This window comes from Nipponia nippon, unplaced genomic scaffold, assembly GCF_047370975.1.
Source record: "Nipponia nippon isolate SJK-2023a ecotype South Korea unplaced genomic scaffold, ASM4737097v1 scaffold_16, whole genome shotgun sequence".
NCBI lineage: Eukaryota > Metazoa > Chordata > Aves > Pelecaniformes > Threskiornithidae > Nipponia > Nipponia nippon.
This window is the reverse complement of record NW_028262332.1, coordinates 11,962,541-11,980,690: the sequence shown is the minus strand read 5'-3', so window position 1 is coordinate 11,980,690 and position 18,150 is coordinate 11,962,541. Positions and strand designations below refer to the sequence as shown.

Sequence of the window (18,150 nt, the reverse complement as noted above, 5' to 3'; positions counted from 1 at the left end):
CACGTGGAGGAGTACCTGCGTGGCCACGGGGCTGCCCGGGCCTGAGCATGGCCAGGAGGGAGAAGCCCCGGCAAAGGGCAGCCCCCCCCCCAAGCACCCCAGGGCTGCGCTGCCTTCACGGGGACCAGGCAGCACCACAGGCAGCACCGCGGGCAGTGGGGGCTCTGCCCCCCTCTGGCACGGCACTGCCTGGGCATGGTGGGGGGTGCTTGGAGCCCCTCTCCTGGGGGACCCTCTCCTGCGCTGACCCCGCACAGCTGCCGATGCTGGCCCTGGGTTTAGCACCGGTGTTTGCAGAGCGTCAGGGCCTCCAAGGCTCAAACTGTTTATTTTTTCCTTGTAACTGAAGATGTCCCTCAGCATTAGAGCAGACTTCCCAGGGAAAGCTGTTCTTCAGCAAATAAATAATTTCCAGGGTGGGGATGAGGAAGGAGGAACAGCCGCCGGCTGACTGCGGGGCACGGCCCAGGGCTGATGCCACTGCGAAGGGAGCCCTGGCCGCGCGCCCTGGAAAGCGTTCAGCAGGACCAGATGTTTCTCTCCCCGACTCCCCAGCACAGCAGGCACCAGCCAAGTGCGGATGGTGTCTCTGGGAGCTGGCAGGACCTGCTCCTGGACCTGATTCTGCAGCTTGGGCAGGGGGTCTCTGGGGGAAGGGGGGAGCTGCAGAGAGGGCAGAGGCAGATGTGAGTCGTGCAAGGTCTGGGTGGGAAAGCCGGGGCTCCACCTGCCTTGGCTGGTGCTGGCTGCAAGGGACAAAAACCCCAGCTCTTGTGACGCTCCTGGCATGGCTCCTGTCACCTCCCTCCTCTGGGACGGCTCCTTAGCAGCTCTCCTGAGCGCTAACACCAAGGGCTGATGCTGGTTTCTGCGTGCGGTGGGGTGTGCGGGGAGCGGCACGTGGGGCACGCGAGGCGCTGCGCAGGGCAGGACAGGCAGGGAGCGTGGGAGCGACCACCCTGGGCGCGTCCAGGTGCCCTCGGCTGCGCCATGCCACCCGCTCCCCTCTGCGTGCCGGGGCAGAGGCGGCCTCGCATGGCTGCGTGCGAGCAGCGTGTCTGGCACATCTGGCTGACAACAAGCCCCGTGTTGTGAGCGCCCGGGCCGGCAGGGAAATGCCACGTCCCGCCGGCCACGCGGGCAGCCCAGGTCTGCCCGGGGCAGCCACCCGCTCCCTGCCCTGAATGCCCGTTTTGTTGGCCGGGCTGAGGGAGGACTTGTCCCCCCGCTGCCCCGGTCCCGCTGCTCCCATGAATGCGGGCAGTGTCTGGACACAGGCGCTGCCCTGCAGGGCCCTGCTCCCACCGTCCTGGGGGCTCCCAGACAAAGGTGGCCCTTGGGCTGCCAGGAGACAGGGGCTGCTGCATGCCGGGGCTCCTGGCTCCCTGCCAGCCTGGCTGCGCACCCACAGGGCGATGGAGAAAGCCCCCGTGTAGGGGCAAGCAGAGCCCGGCCATGAGCGGCCCGCAGGCAGCCATCTCCTTTGTGCTGTGCCATGGGGCGCTGCCAGGAAAGGGGTGTTTGCAGGGTGCCACTATGCCATGCTGTGCCAGGGGGGCTGGGGTGTTCTGGAGGTGACGGCGGCAAGCCTGGGAACAGATTTCTGTTTCCACTGGTGAGTGAGTCAGCGGCAGCACTGCCAAGGCCCGCGGCTCCCCTCCCTTCCCTCCGGCCACTGCCGCCTCCCGCTGCCCAGCCCTTTCCCGCTGCCGCTCAAGCTCGGCAGCCTTGGCACCCGCGGCCTTGCGTTGCCCTGCAGCTCCGCATCGCCCCGCGGCTCTCCAGAGACCAACCAGGGCTCCTGGTGTTGTCAATGTTCTCCCACCAAACATCCCAGCACGGGCAGCCGATGGGATGGGGACACAGCACGAGGGCTGTGGCACTGGTGCTGAGCCTCCTGCTCCCCGGGGAGGACCTGGGGACCACCAGGCTCTGCCAAGAGGCTGCTGGTGTGGCTGGGCACTGTGTCCCAGGGACAGCCCCTACTGAGCCCCTGGTCCCAGAGTCTGGCCGTGCCCGGGCAGCTGTGCCAGGAGGGATGCAGGCAGAGCAGCAGCCAGGTCACCCCCAGCCCCACGAGGCAGGTCCCAGCTGGGCGAAGGCAGGACCCCTGGGCACAAAGCTGAGCTCCCTGCCAGGCCACGCTGCCTCCCCAGGCAATGGCTCAGTCTCAGCCCCCGGGTAAATGGAGGTGCAGAGGCCCCCGGTCCCGGGGGTGGGCTCATGCCTCAGCTTCCCACCACGCTGTTTCTGGCAGCCCCTGGCAGTCCCGGGGTGCTGGGAAGGTGCGTGCGGAGCCGGCAGCGCCTGCTGCTCACCCGACCAGGGTTGTTTGTGTTGGTCAGCACTCGCATCCTGAGCCCCCGCCGCGCTTCCAGCCACAGCTTCATCACGGTTACAAGAGAAACAGCTCCCCGCTGCCAGCACAGCCCTGGCCAAGGGGAAGCACTTGGGCAGGTTTGAAGCTGGGCACCCACACACTTTCCAGGGGAGCCTTGCCATCCGTGCCCTGCCCAGCTCCCTGCTGGCCCTGGGTGCAATGAGCAGGGTCTCTGCAGGAACATGCCCGTCCGGGCGAGGCGTTGCCCTGCAAGCCACGGCTCGGGGACATGGAGGGCAGGGATGCGCCGGCAGAGCGGTGCCAGCACTGTCCTGCCATGCTACCGCTGTGCCAGGGAGCCAGGGCACGTCCCCAGGGAGCGGGAGGGAGAGGCACAGTGGGAAATGTCTCCCCTCCCCGCGCTGCTGCTCTGCCAGGGCTGAGCGCAGGCCTGCCGGCAGCAGGGACCACGCGGAGGGAAGGGTCAGGGAGGGCAATAAAAATAGATTCCTGTGACGCTCGGTGCTGCTGGCTCTGGCTTTGAAGCGTGTTTGCGATGTGGGCACAGCCCCAGGACTCGCTCCCACTGCTGCCAGACACACATCACCTCGTTCCCCGGGTCAGCGGCCCCCGGATGGACAGAAGAATGGAGGGAAGGGCCCAATTCCCCCGTCGGACGCTCCGTGCGTGGCCAGTCCTGGCCCTGCAGCCCCCGGGCAGGTGGCTCTCGGTGCTCCATGGCCAGGGAAGGGCTGCATGGCCATGGGGGGGTGACGGTGTGTCTCGCGCCCCGGGGTGGGCACAGGGCCTTCCCGTGGGAGCAAACTGAAGCCGGGGGTGGTTCGGCTGTGCCAGCTGAGGCTCCCAGCACCCAAGGTGGGACAGGGACTGATGTTTTCAGTGCAGGGGGGGCGATCCCCTTCAGCGGGTGCCAACAGGCTGCAGCCAGGGACGGGCTCTGGCCAGGATGTCACCTGGAGCAGGACTGGTACCATGCTCTACCCGCTGTGCATCCTGCCCGCCCAAAGGCTGGCCGTCCCCCGGCGCTCACCTGCAGCCCAAGACAGCTCTGCGCTGTGCCAGCACCATGGCACGGTGCTGGTGGTGGGGCCAGCTCAGTGGCGGGCGGAGCAGGACGGCCAGCCTGGTCAGCGGGGCCGGGAATGAGGCAAAACCACCACAAACCAACCAATGCGTCCAGTAACTGAGAAGGAAGCAGCCGGGGCAGCGTGGAATTAGGGCTTCACTGCCCAGCTTCACCGAGGGGCCGGCCGTGCCCACAGGAGGGTGTTAGCAGAGAGCGGGCTGTGGCACCAGCAGCCCCCAGCCCGGATGGCCTCAGCCGCCCTTCCCTGGGCGCTGCGCTGCTGTCACGGGGGCCTCAGGCACCACAGCCCCTCAGCATCCCTGTCTCAAGCTTCATTTGATGCTTGCTGCTGAACTGAGAGATTTTAATCTTTTAATCATGTTATGAGCCGAGGTGGTGCCGGCCACGCACAGGAGGAATGTCTGGAAGTCAGCAGTGCCCAGCATGGCAGGAGCCTGTCCTGCCCCCACCCGCACGTCCCTCCGTGTCCTGCTCAGGGACCCCCGTCCTCCCCAGCCTGCCTCGCCCTGCCTGGGACCAGGACTGGGACCAGGAGCAGAACCTGGGACCAGAGACCAGAACCAGGCATCAGGGACCACGGACCAGGACCACAGCCAGGAGCAGGACCAGGAGCAGGATAAGGACCAGCTGGTGATGGGCTGCTGGGGCTGGAGCTCCCGGCCACATGCACATCTGCCATGCGTCCCTGCGGGCAGCAGTGGGAGCGAGGGAGGTTTCCGCATGTCCCAGGGCCCCTGGGTCCAGCTGCAGGTGCAGCAGTGCTGCCACGGGGATGGGCTGGCTGGGCTGCAGGCGGGGAGCGTCAGAGCAGGCACTCGGGGGCATTCCCATGGACGTAACCCGAGGTGTGATTCCCTGACATATAAGAGCAGAGAAAGGGGATCAGGGTGATTTTAGATTGAGAAAAAGGCGTGGAGCGGCGGGAGGTCCGGGAAGCCCGAAGGACCCAGCGCAATAACCCCACTGGCAAACAAAAGCCCCTTTGTTTTTGCTCACTGCTGGTGTTTTGCCGGTGGGGAATGGGGGGCTGCTGCCACAGTGCCCGCGCCCCAGCGTTTACAGTGCCGGAGCTTTTACAGCCCATGCTGCCACTGCACGGCCCTGCGCTGCCGAGAAACCCTCTTGGGGCTGCAGACTGCCGCTGGCTCACTGTCCCGCATCACCCTGCATCACCCCACATCACCCCCATCACCCCCATTGCCCCGTGTCGCCCCCTCCCCAGCTGCCCCTGTGCGCAGCTGCAGGTTTCAGGGGCAAGGCCAGGGGAACGGAGGGAGAACATATTTCATGCAACGTCTGTCATGTGGGCATAATTAAAGCTTCTCGTTATCACGGCGTTAGCGGCAGCGAGGGGCGCGCTCTCAGGGGCGCCTTTGCAGGAGCCCCCACAGCTGCACCTCGGTGGCGCTGCCCCCCGCCATGCGGGTTCAATGACTCCCTTCCCTGTCTTTTCTTCCGAGGGGAGCAGAGGGGCGTCGCGCAGCCCAGCCCGGCGCAGCGAGGCAGCGCAGAGCCACGGCAGCCCCCACCGAGGAACAACAAAGCCCTGGAATTAGAGATGTGCTGGGAGTTTACTTTACTGCAAAAAAATGTCAGAAATCCATATTGTTTGGACAGGGATTTGCTGGGGATCGCTAGATAAAAGCCTGGCAGGGACTCAGCTGCGGGGGAAAAGTCAGCCAGCTCCTTTCTCGTGGTGGTGACTTGTGGCCAAGCGAGGGATGCACCCCACCGCCGGCACGGGGGGTTTCGGGACCGGGGCACGGGCAGGGGCAGGGATGGTCGGTGCCTTCGTGAGCCAGAGCAGGACCTGGGTCCGGGTGCAGCATGGGGCCAGGGGAGGGGGTGCCGGGGTGCCAGGCTGCCCTGTGCCTGCCACCAACTTTGGGTCTTTGCAGTCAGAAACATTTCAGCTGTGCCGGCATGCCAGGACACCGGGCTCAGCTGCCTGCTGATGGCTCCACAGCACGAGGAGCCCGGCCACAGCCCGGCGGGACACGGAGCCAGTGCGCAGGGCTCCCCGGGGCCAAGGGGTGGCCGCCCTGGCACATAGGGACAGGAGCGGGAAGGAGCTGGGCTGTGGGGCTGCTCTCACCCCTTGGGGCCCCCCAGCAGCTCCACGCTTGCCAAATTTTGCAGCAGAGCCAGGGCAGCTGCTCCCACCATGCCCACGCTCAGCTGCTCTCCTCTCCCTTTCCCACTCTCCCTGGAAGCTGGGGCTCAGCTCCTGGCTGCGGCTGCTCGGGCTGCAGCTCAGACCAGGGAATGCCAAACCTGCTTTTCCCCCAGGACCCAGCAGGGCCTGTTCCCCCGGGTCTGTGCTCGGGACTCACCTGCCTCCGTGCTGCCCAGCCTGGGGCCTGCGGGTGCAGCCGTGGCACCGCCAGGGGCTGCCGGTGGCGGTGGGGTGCCCTCCCTGGGCTTGGTGTGGGGAGAGCTGCAAGGAGCCACGCCAGCCAGATGTGCAACAAACAGCAGCCACGCGGGCCAGCAACCCCTGGGCATGCCTGGCCACGGGACAGGGACAGCGGGCGCCTGCCCTGCCCACTCCTCCCGGCCCGATTTCAGGAGAAAGAACAGCACACGCAGCCTGGTTTCACATCTGTTATTTTTTTTAATACTGTTCACGTCTAAAATGACCAAAACCAAGCCAAGTGCTCCCAGCCCCTCGCCCTGCCTCAGGCGGAGAGCAGGAGGGCCGCAGGCTCCCCGATCACACGTGCCTCTTCCCTGCCCGCTGCTGGGTGCAGGCAGGCGGGCAGGCAGGGCACGCCGGCACTGCGGGCAGGCTGCTCTGCGCCTGCTGCTAGGCGAGGGGACTCTGCGTGGCTCCGATGAATGCATTTAAATAATAAGCTAACGAGTGGCAAAAGCAAAGGCATCTTAATCACATGTCCTAAAATAGCGATCGGCAACTGCTTCTCCTGCCCCGGCAGCGAGGGGGCCCTGCCCGCCCCGCAGCGGCTCGGGGGCAGGTGAGGGCACGGCGCCCCAGCAGCCGGCACCAGGCTGCCAAGGCACTCGCACCGCTGGCAGCTGGCGGTTATGGTAAGCGTGCAGTGACGTGGGGTCCAGCGGGGTGTGCGGGGAGCAGTGCTCAGGCTGGGTGCAGTGCGAGCGGGTGCTCGGTGCGGTGGCGCGGGGTGGGTGCTGCCGCGTTGCTGGTGGCACAGACCCGGCTGCCTCCTGGTGCCGCAGGGACGCGGGGCTGGGCTCCTGTCCCGTGTCCCCAGGAAGGCAATGCCGGCCAAGCTGCCGGCTGTGGGGCAGCCCCACAGGCCACGTTGTCGTGTGGGTGTCTGCTGGGGGCTGCACTTACCTGCACCCCCTGCCCCGCAATGCAGCAGGCACGGTGCAGGTGACCGGGGCACAGCGGATGGGGAGGGTTTTGGGGTGGAAGCCGGGCTCTCGCCGCAGCCCTGGCCCAGCTGGGGTGCCAGGGCCAGGCTGTGTTGGGGCACCCCGGCCGGGCACGGCGGAGGGTGGGCGCAGGGGTGCGGCTGGGACCCGGCCGGGCGCTCAGACCACGAAGCGGAGCCCGTACGTCATCTGATGGCCGTTGTCCCAGGCGTACAGCACCTTCTCCTTGGGGTTGTAGTCGACCTGCGTGGTGAAGGCATACTGGTTGAGGAAGGGCAGCCGGAGCTCTGCCTCCGTGTCCGTGTGCGTGTCGAAGGCGTAGGAGATCTGCCCTTCCTTCTGGCTGTAGGTGTCCACAGCGTAAAGGACGCCGCAGATGATGAAGCAGTTCCCGTAGGCATTGCGTTTCAACCCTGTCTTCCAGGTGGTCTCCCTGCGCACTGAGAGGTCTCCGGGGTCAAGTCGGCTCAGGACGATCACCTCCTGCTGTGAGTAGTCGTAGTCCACGGAGGGGTAGATGACCCAGAGCCCGCTCTCGTCCACGGCGAAGTCGATGTCCGAGTGGCCCCTCCACTTCCAGGGCGTCGTGTCTTCATACACCACATCGTGGAGCAGTGCCCAGCCCGCCACGTACCGCTCCTTCAGGTCGTACTTGATGATGTTCTTGGTGAAGGCGCGGTTGTAGTAAAAGGCCCCCCGGTACACCACGTGCCCGGTGCCGATCCAGTTGTAGGGCAGCTTGTAGAGGTTGCTCCAGCGGCCTGTGAGCAGGTGGGAGAGGCGTTGGGACCCCTCGCAGCACTGGGGTCCCATGCATGATGGCCCGAGCGTGCTGGCAGGGGACTTGTGTCCCCCTCGCTGGCCCATGGGTGCTCCCCAGCGCAGGTCCCCATCAGCTGCCCACCACCCCAGGGCCCGGCACAGCCAGCGTTGCATGGCACTGGGCACCCACCCAGGAGCAGCCAGGGCCCCCGCGCCCGCTCAGCTGCCAGCCCTCACCCTGCTTGAAGTTGTCGAGGCTCCTGAACTCCACCAGGCTGTTGCCATAGTAGTAATTGGTGACATAGATGCGGTCATCCTTGGCCGCTGGGTCCTTCATCCAGGCCCCCTCGTTGCGTCCGTAGCTGTGGTGCTCCATGGGGGGCTCCACCGACTCGATGGTGCCTTCGCACTCCACCTCCTTCACTGGGTACCAAGGAGGAGGAAGGCTTAGCCCTGTCCTAGGCAGCCTGCCCCCACCGCGGTGGGAAACCCTTCGCCATGGCAGGGTTATTGCTGGCCCAGTCTGGCCACGGGTGCCGGGACTACTGGGGCGGGTGCCCCTCCCAGCCCCCCTGCTCACCCACCTCTGCTGGGCGTTTCAGGGCCCCCGGTGCTGTCAGCCCCCTGCCCAAGGACGGTGGTGGTGGGGCTGCGGGCAGTGGTGCGGGGGGCCGGGGTGGTGCTGGGCGCAGCCGTCGTGCTCGGCACAGTGGTCTCTGCCCTTATGATGGCTTGGGCCGGGGTCCCCTCGGCTGGGGGAGGCGCGGGGCCCCTCTCCTCCTGCCGCTCCGGCGCAGCCACCCCCCTCGTGGGGTGCTCTGCAGGGGGACAATCCAGGGGGTGGGTGCATTGGCAGGGGCAGCCCCTGGCCCTCCGCCCCACCGAGCAGCACCATGGCAGGAGGGTGCCCCCAGCCCCCTGCACCCCTCACCCATCCCAGGGACTCACCGCGGCTGCTGGCTGGCCCGTCTGCCGCCCCTGCCTGCCCGGCCTTGTAGTAAGTGATGCCCCGGACCACGGTTTGCTGGTGCGCCAACGGTTTGGGTTTGGGCTTGGGCGTAGGCTGCGACCCGCCCCTGGCCTTCGTGTTATCCTTTTTGGGCTTCTCGGGCTTCAGCTGCTTCTCCTTGGGCGCTCGGGGGACTGCCCTGTCTCCCAGCGCCTTGCGGGTGCTGGGGTACCGTCCCACCTCCTTCTCTCGGCCGCCTGCCGTGTCCTGGGGGGCACAGCCCGGTCAGACCCCAGACCCCCTCCCCTCCTGCCGCTGTTCCGGATGGCGGGTGCAGGCACCAGCCCTTGGCTGCTGGCACGGTGCCCCCCAGTGCGCGCGCAGGAGCTGCCAGCACCCGCCGCAAGCCTGGGGGAGCTCGGCTCTGCCCCGCGGCAGAAGCCCAGCTGCACCGGCCATGCCTGCGAGGGGCTGGGGCCCTGGGGGGTACCTGTGCCTTGCTCTCAGGGACAGCGGCAGCATCCTTCTGCAGCAGCTGGTAGCCCAGGTTGGAGATCTCCTTCTTGATGCTGATCATGATGTCGGAGTAGTTCTCGTAGCGTTTCATCTGGTTGGTGAGGTGCAGGACACTCTCCTTCATGAAGTCATTTTCCCTGCTCAGGTTGGTCTTGATGGTCTGGAGGGGAGGAGAGGTGTGGAGCCCCGCTCGGGGAGCCCACGGCACCCCCAGAGGGTCCCGAGCAGCCAGACGGGGCCCGCTGCAGGGACGGTGCCTGCCGGAGCTCACTCACCTCCTCCAGCGTGTTCATCTGCGCCACCACCTTGCTGATGTAGGAGTGTACCTTCATCAGGTCCATGCTGTAGAGCGTTCCCTCCAGCAGGTCCACCATGGACTGCAGCTGCAGAGGGAGAGCAGGGCTGCGGCGCAGGGCTGGGGCGGGGCTGCGCAGCCGCTGCGGATGCCCCCCATGGCCCCATCCCCGCTCACGGCTGGAGAGCAGGAACCGCACTGCTCCACTGCCTTATGGGCCTGCCGGGGCAGGGACAGGGAGTGTGGGTTCCTGCACGTGAGGAGGGGGTCTCTGGCCCCCAGCCCCCATTCCCACCACGCCTGCAGATACCTTGAAGAGCTCAGGCGCCTGCTTCTTCAGCTTCTCCATCTTCCACTCGTTCTCACAGGGGTTGAGCGAGGAGGGGGGGGCAGTGCAGGAGCACTTGCAGTCGGCCCCCGAGCTCACCGTCTCCACCGTGTAGAAGTCCTCCACCCGCATGCTGCCATTCCTGACGCGGCTGCAGGCGTCCTTGCTGAGCGGCCGCAGGATGCACTTGCAGCGGCAGTCGGAGCCCTCCGAGGTCATCCGGACCTGGTCTGCCTCGCCCAGTGCCTGCAGGGACACGTGGCGGTGGGGCGGCCAGTGACCTTGGTGTCCCACCCGGGCATCCCGCAGGGCCCTGCAGACCCCAGCAAGCCACCACGGCCGACTCCCTCTCTGCTGCATGCCCAGAGGTTTCCCACCACCCATGGGGCTCCCAGCCGTGCCCTGAAGAGCATGGGGCACTGTCTGGCCCAGAGCACCCTGTCCCACCACCCTGCACCTGGGTGATGGTGATGAAACCTAGGCAGCCGCTTGCCCCTGCGGCCACCAGAGCGTTTTGTGCCCCGGGTACTTCGGTCCCATTTCTGTAGCTGTTTCCCAGCCTCCAGCAAGACCCGAGTGAGCAGGGACGGTGGCGAGGAGACCCAGAAGCGCCTCTGTCCCCCCACGCCCACAGCCCCGAGCCCACACAGGGTCCGTTGTTCGTGGCGACGCGCAGCCACCTCGGGGTGAGCTCGGCCCCTCCAGACTCCCGCAATGGCCCCAGGAACACACTCAAGGACTCCCTTGTTTCCACACATGGCCCTGACTCACGCTACGGAGCCCAGGGTGCTTTTCGGCTGGGTTCTGCAGATTGGGAACCATTCTCCCTGCCCCATTGTGCTTGGGAACAAGGCTGCGGCTCAGCCTGCCCGGTGGGACGGGGAGCTGCGTCCCTCTCACCCCCTGCCACCGGCTGTGTGCCCGCGGGAGTGTCTGGGCTGGCAGGGAGCGCGGCCAGGCTGCGCTGGGTGCCCCGTGCGTGGGGACGCGCCTGCTCCCAGCACCCGGGAGGGTGGGAGAAAGGGGAGATGCAGCGCAGTGACCCCGGCGGGAGAGGGCTCTGCCCGCAGGGACTCTGACTCACCCTGGGAAACAGAACGGTGGCAGAGCTGGGAAATGAGTGTAGCTCTGGCTCTCCCATCCTCCCCCGGAGCACAGCGCGGCGTGGGAAAGGGCAGAGGCCCACAGGGCCGATGTCCTGCCTGTGGGCAGCACCCACGGCCGCGCAGGAGCCATCCTTCCTTCCAGCCGGGCTGACGCGCTGGCGGCACCTGGGCAGCGGCTTTCCCTGGGCAGTGCCCGCTCAGCAGGGACCCCCAGCTCCCCACAGCCAGGGCCAGGGGCTTCTCCTTCCTCAAGACAGCAAAACCTCCTGCATTTTGCATTTCAAAAAAGCCTCTCTCTTTCAAAGGGAAACGAAGGTCCCGCTGGGAGGAGAACACCAGGCGGCCCAGAGGGCTGTAAACTGAACAGGATCTAATCAAGCTCTCGGCAGGGAGCAGCAGGGCAGGGAGCCAGGCCCCCTCCCCAAACACCACCTCTCCAGGCTCTCGCACCTCCCTGGGCCCCCTGACCTCGCCATGGCAATGCCGGCGCTTGTGCAAACAAGCAGGACGATTCACAGTCCGGCAGCGAGCAGCTGGCCCCTCTGCACACACCCAGGCAGCTCCTCGGCCCCCGAGCTGGGCTGCTGTCCTCGCCACGAGCTCTGTCCCTCCATGTGCACAGTGCTGCACGAGGTCCCGGTTTGCACGTGTATCCCTGTGGGAGCCCTGCACGAGGTCCCGGTGTGCCTCGTGGGAGCCCCACTTCAGTTCCCAGCCAGGGTCCCCTGTTCCTGCCAACACCTCAAGCACCAACCACCAGCGAAGCTACCACCGCCGCAGCACAGCCCAACACCTGGGGACGCGCTGCGATCCCGCCTGCCATGGGCACCTTCCGCAGGGAAGGGCTGCAGCTGCCTGTGCTGGAAGCTGGTTCCTGTGGGAGCAGGCGGCCGCGGGCTGCACGTTCCCTCCCACCGCCCTTGGCAGTGCTGCGGCGGGAGGCACGGCCGGCACGGAGGCCCCGCGCGTCCCGCTGAGGTGGGGCGCGAGCAGATGGAGCCGTGCGCAGCAAATGCACCCAGAGCAGCCTTATCAGCGGCTGTTTACACTGCGCAGCGCACGGGGGCCCAGCAAACGGAGGCTCCCCCACAGCGCCAAGGGGCAACCTCTTCCCCAGGGACCTCCCGGCTCAAGCCCTTTCCCTCCTGCGTCCCAGCAAACGGCCCCCGGCCGGGGCAGGGCGCAGCCCTGTGGGCAGCCTTGCGGGCAGGCAGCCGGCCGGGCGGGCAGCCAGCGGCCCGGCAGCTGCTTTTGTCTTGCGGCCGCTCAGCAACAGAAAAAGCCGCTCACCATGCGTTGAGGTGCGAGCGGGTGCTGGGGGCCGGGGGGAGAGCGGCTGCTGCTTCCCTGGCGCTGCGTGCACCTCGCTGCACAACGGCCGGGGCAGCCGCCTGCCTTCACGCGGGGCAGTAACGTTAAACCTCGTTCTGCCTTTTAAATGGCTTCCTTAAACAGGAACCGTATGTTCTATTTATACAGAAAGGTTATAAACAAGGAAGTCTTAAAAAAAAGCCCCCACGTGGTCTATTCTGCGAGGGTCACCCCGCCTCGGCGCCTCGGCGCCTCGGCCGCAGGGTGACGCCTGCCCGGGCCCGTGCCCGGCCGTGCCCTGACCCTTCAGGGGACAGCCCGTGCCCCCCGGCGCTCGTGGGACCCGCTCCCCGATGGCATGTGGGTGGGTCGGGACGCAGGGGCATGGGCAGCCCCGGGCGAAGGCCAGCATGCTGCACCGGCTGCTCGGGGACAAAATCTGACAGCTCCCCGAGAAACCGTTGTGGGGGCTGCTGCAGCCCCGCAGGGTCTCCGGGCGGTTCCTTCCCTGAATCCCCGCTCACTGCAGACCCTGGCCCGGGGTGCAGGCAGGCGGGGGCTGCCCCTCCTCCGGAGCCGGGTCCCAGCTCTGCGGCGGGTCTGCGCACCCACGGCTGGCGTGGGAGAGCATCCCTGCACTTTCCTGAGGGTTTCCTCACTCCCAGTTTTATGAGCTGGGTAATTTTCCTAGCGCTGCCTCGTTTCTGGGACCTCTTGCAAGATCGTCCATGTGAGCACGGAGTTTGTGCCGTTATTTGGAGAAAGCGGGACCTTTGACAATGAACCTTGGCCAGCTTTTAAGCTGTCCTTTGCCTGCTGCCAGAGGACTTGTCTCGGAGGAAAACACGCTGTGTTGATAAGCACGCTGCCGCGCTGCGCGCCTCTTGCACAGCTGCTGGAAGGCATGTCCCCATCACGGGAGGGAAACCATGTCACCCTCCTCTTCCTCCTCCTTCTCCCCAGCTTGGCACAACGCCTTAAACACATTCTGCACCACGGGGAGCCGAGGCAGAGCGGGGCTGGCAGAGCTGGGCTGTGGCTGATGGCGGCCAGGCCCCAGGCACTGGCGCTGCCTGGGCATCCTGTGTCGGTCACCGGGACACGACCACGCAAAGCGCTTGTGTGGCACACGAATGCTCACCGGCGGGATCTCATCCAAAGGGCAAGAACCGAAAAATCACCTTCAAGCACAGCAGGCAGCGCTGCGCAGAGGGAGGGAGGGAGGAGGTGACAGCAACGCGCGGGTCCGTGGGCTGCGGATCCCAGAGTCCTTCAGACAGCGTCACCCCTGAAACGCCGCCGGGATGCCCAGCGCAGGGCTCCCCCGGACACCGCTCCCGCGCCAGCCGTTGCCAACAACAGCTGTGTTTCCTTCTTGTTGCACCAAATGACTCGGAAAATCTTGGCTTTTTAACGCCTCGGTGATCCTGGCACCAGCGCCCGTCCTCCCCGGGGGCTGCTCCCGCCACCTCCCCTCCGGGCTGCGGCCCCGCGTCCCGGCTCCAGCCCCGCCTGGACACGGACCCCCGGCAGCGCGGCCGTGGGAGCGCTGGGACCGGGGGCGGCTGGACCCACGGGAGAGGCCGGCTCCGCACGCCGCCGTGCCCCCCTCCCGCGCTCCTCCCGTCTCCCCGGGGAGGTCTTGTCCGGGCCCTTCCTTCTGGCAGGGAGAGGCTCATCGCAGAGCCCATCACCGCAGCGCCGGGGTTTGCGCACCTTCCAGCCCACCAAGCGCTCCCAGCCCCTCACAGCGGCGAGCCCCGGCCGCGGGGCCCCGGTCCCCGGCGCAGGTTGCGGTGCCGGTGGCAGCCCGGGGCCGGGCTCACGCCGCCCGCTCTGCCCGCGGGGGTGCCGGGGTGCTCGGGCACCCCCGCCCGCTCCCCTCGCTGCCGGCCCTGCCCGCGCCGGGGCGGCTGGAGGCGGCGGGGGGGCAGCCCCGGGCCGCGCCGCCGTGGGACCCCGCCGGGAGCCCGCCCGGGGACAGCACCGAGCGGCACCGCCCGCCCCGACGGCGCCGGCCCCGCAGAGCGGGGAGGCTGCCCCGGCCCGCTGCCGGGCACCCGCGGGGGCACGGCGGGTGGGCGCACCCCCGCCCCGAGCCCAGTCCCGATCCCGCTCCCGCTCCCGGTGCCGGTGCCGGTGCCGGTGCGGCCGGTGCTTACCGTGGCAGCGCCGCGCACCGCGGCCAGCGCCGGGAGCAGCAGCGCCGGGAGCAGCAGCAGCGCCCGCATGGCGAGAGCGGCGCCGAGCGCCCGCACCGAGCGCCCGCTCCGCCCGGCCCGGCCCGGCGGCGGGGAGGAGCCGCCCGCCCCCCCGCACCGCCCCGCCCCGGCCCGGCGCCGGCACCGGCCCCAGGAGCGGCGCCGCGGCGGCGGGGGCGGCGCGGTCCCGCCCGGGCGGAGCTGCCCGCTGCCCGCCCCGGGGCCGTCCGGGCTTTCCCTGTGCCGGGGCTGGCTGCTGGCCCGGACGGGGCTGTCCGGTACCGCGGGCTGCCCGGTGCGCCGTGCCGGGGCTCGCCGATCCCCTCCACTGGCGGGGCGGGTGCCCAGGGCGGCTCCGTCCGGTCCCTCCGCCCGCTGCCCCCCTCTCCCGGGCTGCCGGGTGCCCGCGCCGCGCCGGGGCCGCACCGTGCCGCCAGCAGCGCTCCGGGCTCGGGCGGCGGCTGCCCCCTAGCGCCCGCCGGTCCCGGTGCACCGCCCCGGGGGAGCGGGGCGCGGAGCTGCCGTCGGGGCGGGCCCCGGCGCGGAGCCCGGGGGGGGGGCGCAGGGACGGGACCCGCGGCACCGCCCGGCCGGGGGCGTGGCCGGGGCGTGGCCGGGCGGGGGCGGGGCGGCCCCGCGGTACATCCGGGCGGCCCGGGCGGACTACGCTTCCCGTCGTGCCCCGCGGTTGGGCGGGGCGGCCCGGCCCGGCCCGGCCCGAGCGCGGCGCCCGCAGCGGCGGCTCTGGCTGTCAGCAGCGCCCGGAGCGGCCATGGGGCAGCGCGGCCGCCGGGGCCCCTGAGAGCCGCCGCGCCCCGGCCCGGCGCGGCCCCGGCGCCGCCATGGAGCTGGAGCCGCAGCCGCCCGCAGAGCTGCCGGAGCCCCGCGCCGCCGCCAAGGGGCCGCCCCGCAACGGTGAGTGGAGCGCGGGGTCCGGGCCGGCCGCGGGCGCCCCTCAGGGCCGGGGCGGTGGGGGGGGGGGGCCCAGCGTCGCGGGCCCCGCCGGGCCGGTCACGCGCCGGGGCGCGGAGCCGCGCGGTGCCGGCGGTAGCGGGGGGCTCCGGCCGCCGCCCCCTCGGCCGCCGCGGCGGGGCCGGGGCCGGGGGCTGCCGGCGGCCGCAACTTCCCACCGTCGTGGGGCACAACAAAGGGCCGCGCGTGCTGCCCGCCCTGCCCTGCCCGCCCTGCCCGCCGCGGCGCCCCGCTGTCAGCGCCCCGGCCGCGCTCCGGCGGCTCGGCGGGAGGCGCGGGGCTTCTCCCCCGCTCGGCGCGGGTTCCCCCCGAAACGCAGGCGCCGGTTCAGCCCCTTCCCCAAAGCAGGGCTTGTTCCGAGGGGGTCTCCTGCCCCGCGACCTCCGGGGCCGCCCAGGGCCCGCGTCCGCCTCCCCGGGGCCAGGCGCGGCGCGCTGGAGCGCCGCTGGGGCCCCGGGCCGGTCCCGGGCCCCGCGGGGGGCACTGCCCGGTGCCGGCCCCCGCCCGGGCGGGCCGCGGGCTCTGCGGCCATCGGGGCGCCCTGCCGCTCCCCGGGCCGCCCCGGGGGTCGCAGCACCATTTGGGACGCTTTTACACTTCCCGCATGCAGATCCTGCATCTGCACTTGAATGTCCCTGCCAATTTTTATGGTTTACAATTGCATTTTACCATCTTAAGGTACTCCTTTCTACAAAGGATTTGCTCAGACAAAAGAGGCTTCTTATCAGGCAGCATCACTGGTGTTTGCCAGAGACCAGCACTACCAAAATATACCCAGTGCTGGCAGCCACAGAAACGAGCATTTCTATAATTACCCTGAAATGTAATTTTGAACCGCGTCCCTTTGTGGGGCTGCTAGAAACACTTTATTCCTCTCGTAACTAGATGATACTTTTAATCCTTCATACTTTTCGAACTTTCTCACCTAATTTGGGAAGTGTCTGTTCCTTTGGTGTCCTTAATAATGCAACAACAGTAACACCTTGTCTGTGTTAACCATTTCTCCCACAGAAATGTGGCATTTGGGGCAAACCTGTTTCGATTCATCAGATTAGTTTTAATAATTAGTTGCGTGTCTGGCACAGCTCTTTCATGGGGTAGGCGCTGTACCTGTGGCTGCGGTTAGTCTTTTGAATGGATGATGTAACAACTTTTTACTACTTTGCCTTAAAAAAATGTGAAATACTGGCACGGTGTTGAGACATTGCTTGACCTTCAGTCTTTCTAAAGCCTACAGCGGCCGGGGGAGGAGCAGAAAAGATTGGCTTGTTACTTTGTTGGCTTATAAAATATCTGCAAATGGTAATGGAAAACGAAGAGTCTTTAACGTTCCCTCTTTTTAAGGAAGACTCATAGCACTTTTGATCCCTTGAAGTACAGCATCTTCAGTCTTTGTGGAAACAGTTAAAATTGTATGACATATAGATACACAGGAGAGAGAGAGAGATGTAGAAGTAGGGTTGTATCCTTGATGGCTATGTTAAAATCATTAATGAACTTAAGCTCCGCACATGGCTTTTGTGTTAACCCCGCGTAAACTGCTGCAAGTTTATTGGTGTCTTAGTGAAAGAAGCCTCAGAATAACTTTGAAATGCAGTTACGTGATTTCATTTCAGTAGTCATGGTAAACTACAGCCTCGTTATTTGCGGGGGCATTTGATATTCTTAGAGTGTAAGATGATGACTTTTCCCTTACAAATTTGAGTACATCCCCTTCTAAGAAACATATTTTGTCATTGAGCCAATCAATGGCAATGAGTAAAATGAATTCTTTTTAAAAATAATTTCATTAGGGCGTTCACTTTTCCTGCACTACTAGCAATTATTTCTTAACAGGGTCCCATTTAAGACCAGTTTCCCTATAGCTTCAGTTGGCATCTTTTTCCTCTGTGAATAAAACATGATGGCTTTTACACAGTTTTAATTATTTTATGTTTTAACTAAAATAGTGATAAAGCAGGTTACCTAGAATTAAGGTAACTTTGGATGCTTCATTGTGTGTATGGTCTTGGAAGACAGATTTAAGTATCAGGAAACTGCTTGAATTTTGTGTTCCCTTAAAATTATCAGAGTTTCAGATAGGCAGATTACTAATCTGGATGAACTTCATACCAGAGAGAAGAAGAAAGTCGTGAGAGCACAGAGTATGTGAAGTTTTCAAAGAAAAATCCCACTGCTTGCATCCCTTCCCTTTTCCACAGCGCTCTCAAACTTTACTGGCGCATGCTGATGTTTTTAGTGGTTCTTTATGCTTGATTGCTTTGCATCTGATGAGATAAGCCCTTGCTTAACAAAGACTATTTCATTGATATCGTTAGGTCTTAGTTTACTTGCTATAAACATTTCTTTGAAGATTTAGGAAGAAAAACAAATTGAGTTGTCGAATGGCAATGCTGCTAAAGTCAAATGTCTCTGAATAAACAAGAAGCTACAGTGTTATTTTGACTCAGTATTGCCTTGTTGAATGTGGATGGCTCTTGCTTTGTAAATAGTAATACACAATAATAAATAGAATTCTGAGCTTGGGTCTATGATGGGAAATAAGACTGGTAATTTAGGAAGAACTTAATTCCTTTGTTATGATTTGATGGGAAGATACTTCTCAGTGTAAAGCTGGAATTTGGTATTGATGGCTTCTGTAGATCATTAATCAGGAAAATGGGTTTATGCATGCCTTTTTGTACTAAAAACAGGACTAGCAATGTGTGTTCAGCAGATGCAGTGTGATGTGATGCTGCAACAACAGGATTTTTTCCCTGCTTTGCCATGAAGATACTGTATTAGAGAAAATGAGGGAACTTTTCCATCTAGGAGACTATTTCTTGGTTGTTGGGAAGCAGTAGTCATCTTTCTGTCCTGTCCCTGGCAAGTCATTTGCGATACCTTTTTTTTGGTGGGGGGAACGTGCAAGCGGTTTATCAA

General features: G+C 65.2%; 2 protein-coding genes across 2 annotated transcripts in view; one reads left to right on the top strand and one right to left on the bottom strand.

Moving 5' to 3' along the window:
* Nucleotides 1-6,018: 6,018 nt before the first annotated feature.
* OLFML2A (olfactomedin like 2A) lies at nt 6,019-14,375 on the bottom strand. Its single transcript, XM_087753302.1, has 8 exons — nt 14,218-14,375; nt 9,621-9,884; nt 9,291-9,398; nt 8,990-9,175; nt 8,499-8,766; nt 8,135-8,368; nt 7,788-7,973; nt 6,019-7,549 (listed from the first exon to the last, which is right to left on the bottom strand). Exons 1-8 carry the CDS (start codon nt 14,284-14,286, stop codon nt 6,948-6,950), a joined length of 1,917 nt encoding a protein of 638 aa, XP_087609428.1. The 5' UTR covers nt 14,287-14,375; the 3' UTR covers nt 6,019-6,947.
* Nucleotides 14,376-14,971: 596 nt separating this feature from the next.
* The window catches only part of NR6A1 (nuclear receptor subfamily 6 group A member 1), a 98,908-nt gene continuing 95,729 nt past the window's right edge, over nt 14,972-18,150 (top strand). Inside the window, exon 1 of the mRNA XM_087752975.1 lies at nt 14,972-15,171. The gene's annotated coding sequence lies outside the window, so the exon portion shown is untranslated. The remainder of the gene's footprint in view (nt 15,172-18,150) is intronic.

What these genes read in the sequence shown, in the direction of transcription:
- OLFML2A (XM_087753302.1), bottom strand. Translation starts at nt 14,286, where the DNA reads ATGCGGGCGCTGCTGCTGCTCCCGGCGCTGCTGCTCCCGGCGCTGGCC. An exon ending in TCCCTGAGAGCAAGGCACAG is followed by an intron (nt 8,767 to 8,989) that starts GTACCCCCCAGG and finishes TGTGCCCCCCAG; the next exon opens with GACACGGCAGGCGGCCGAGA. An exon ending in CCCTGAAACGCCCAGCAGAG is followed by an intron (nt 7,974 to 8,134) that starts GTGGGTGAGCAG and finishes CTTGGTACCCAG; the next exon opens with TGAAGGAGGTGGAGTGCGAA.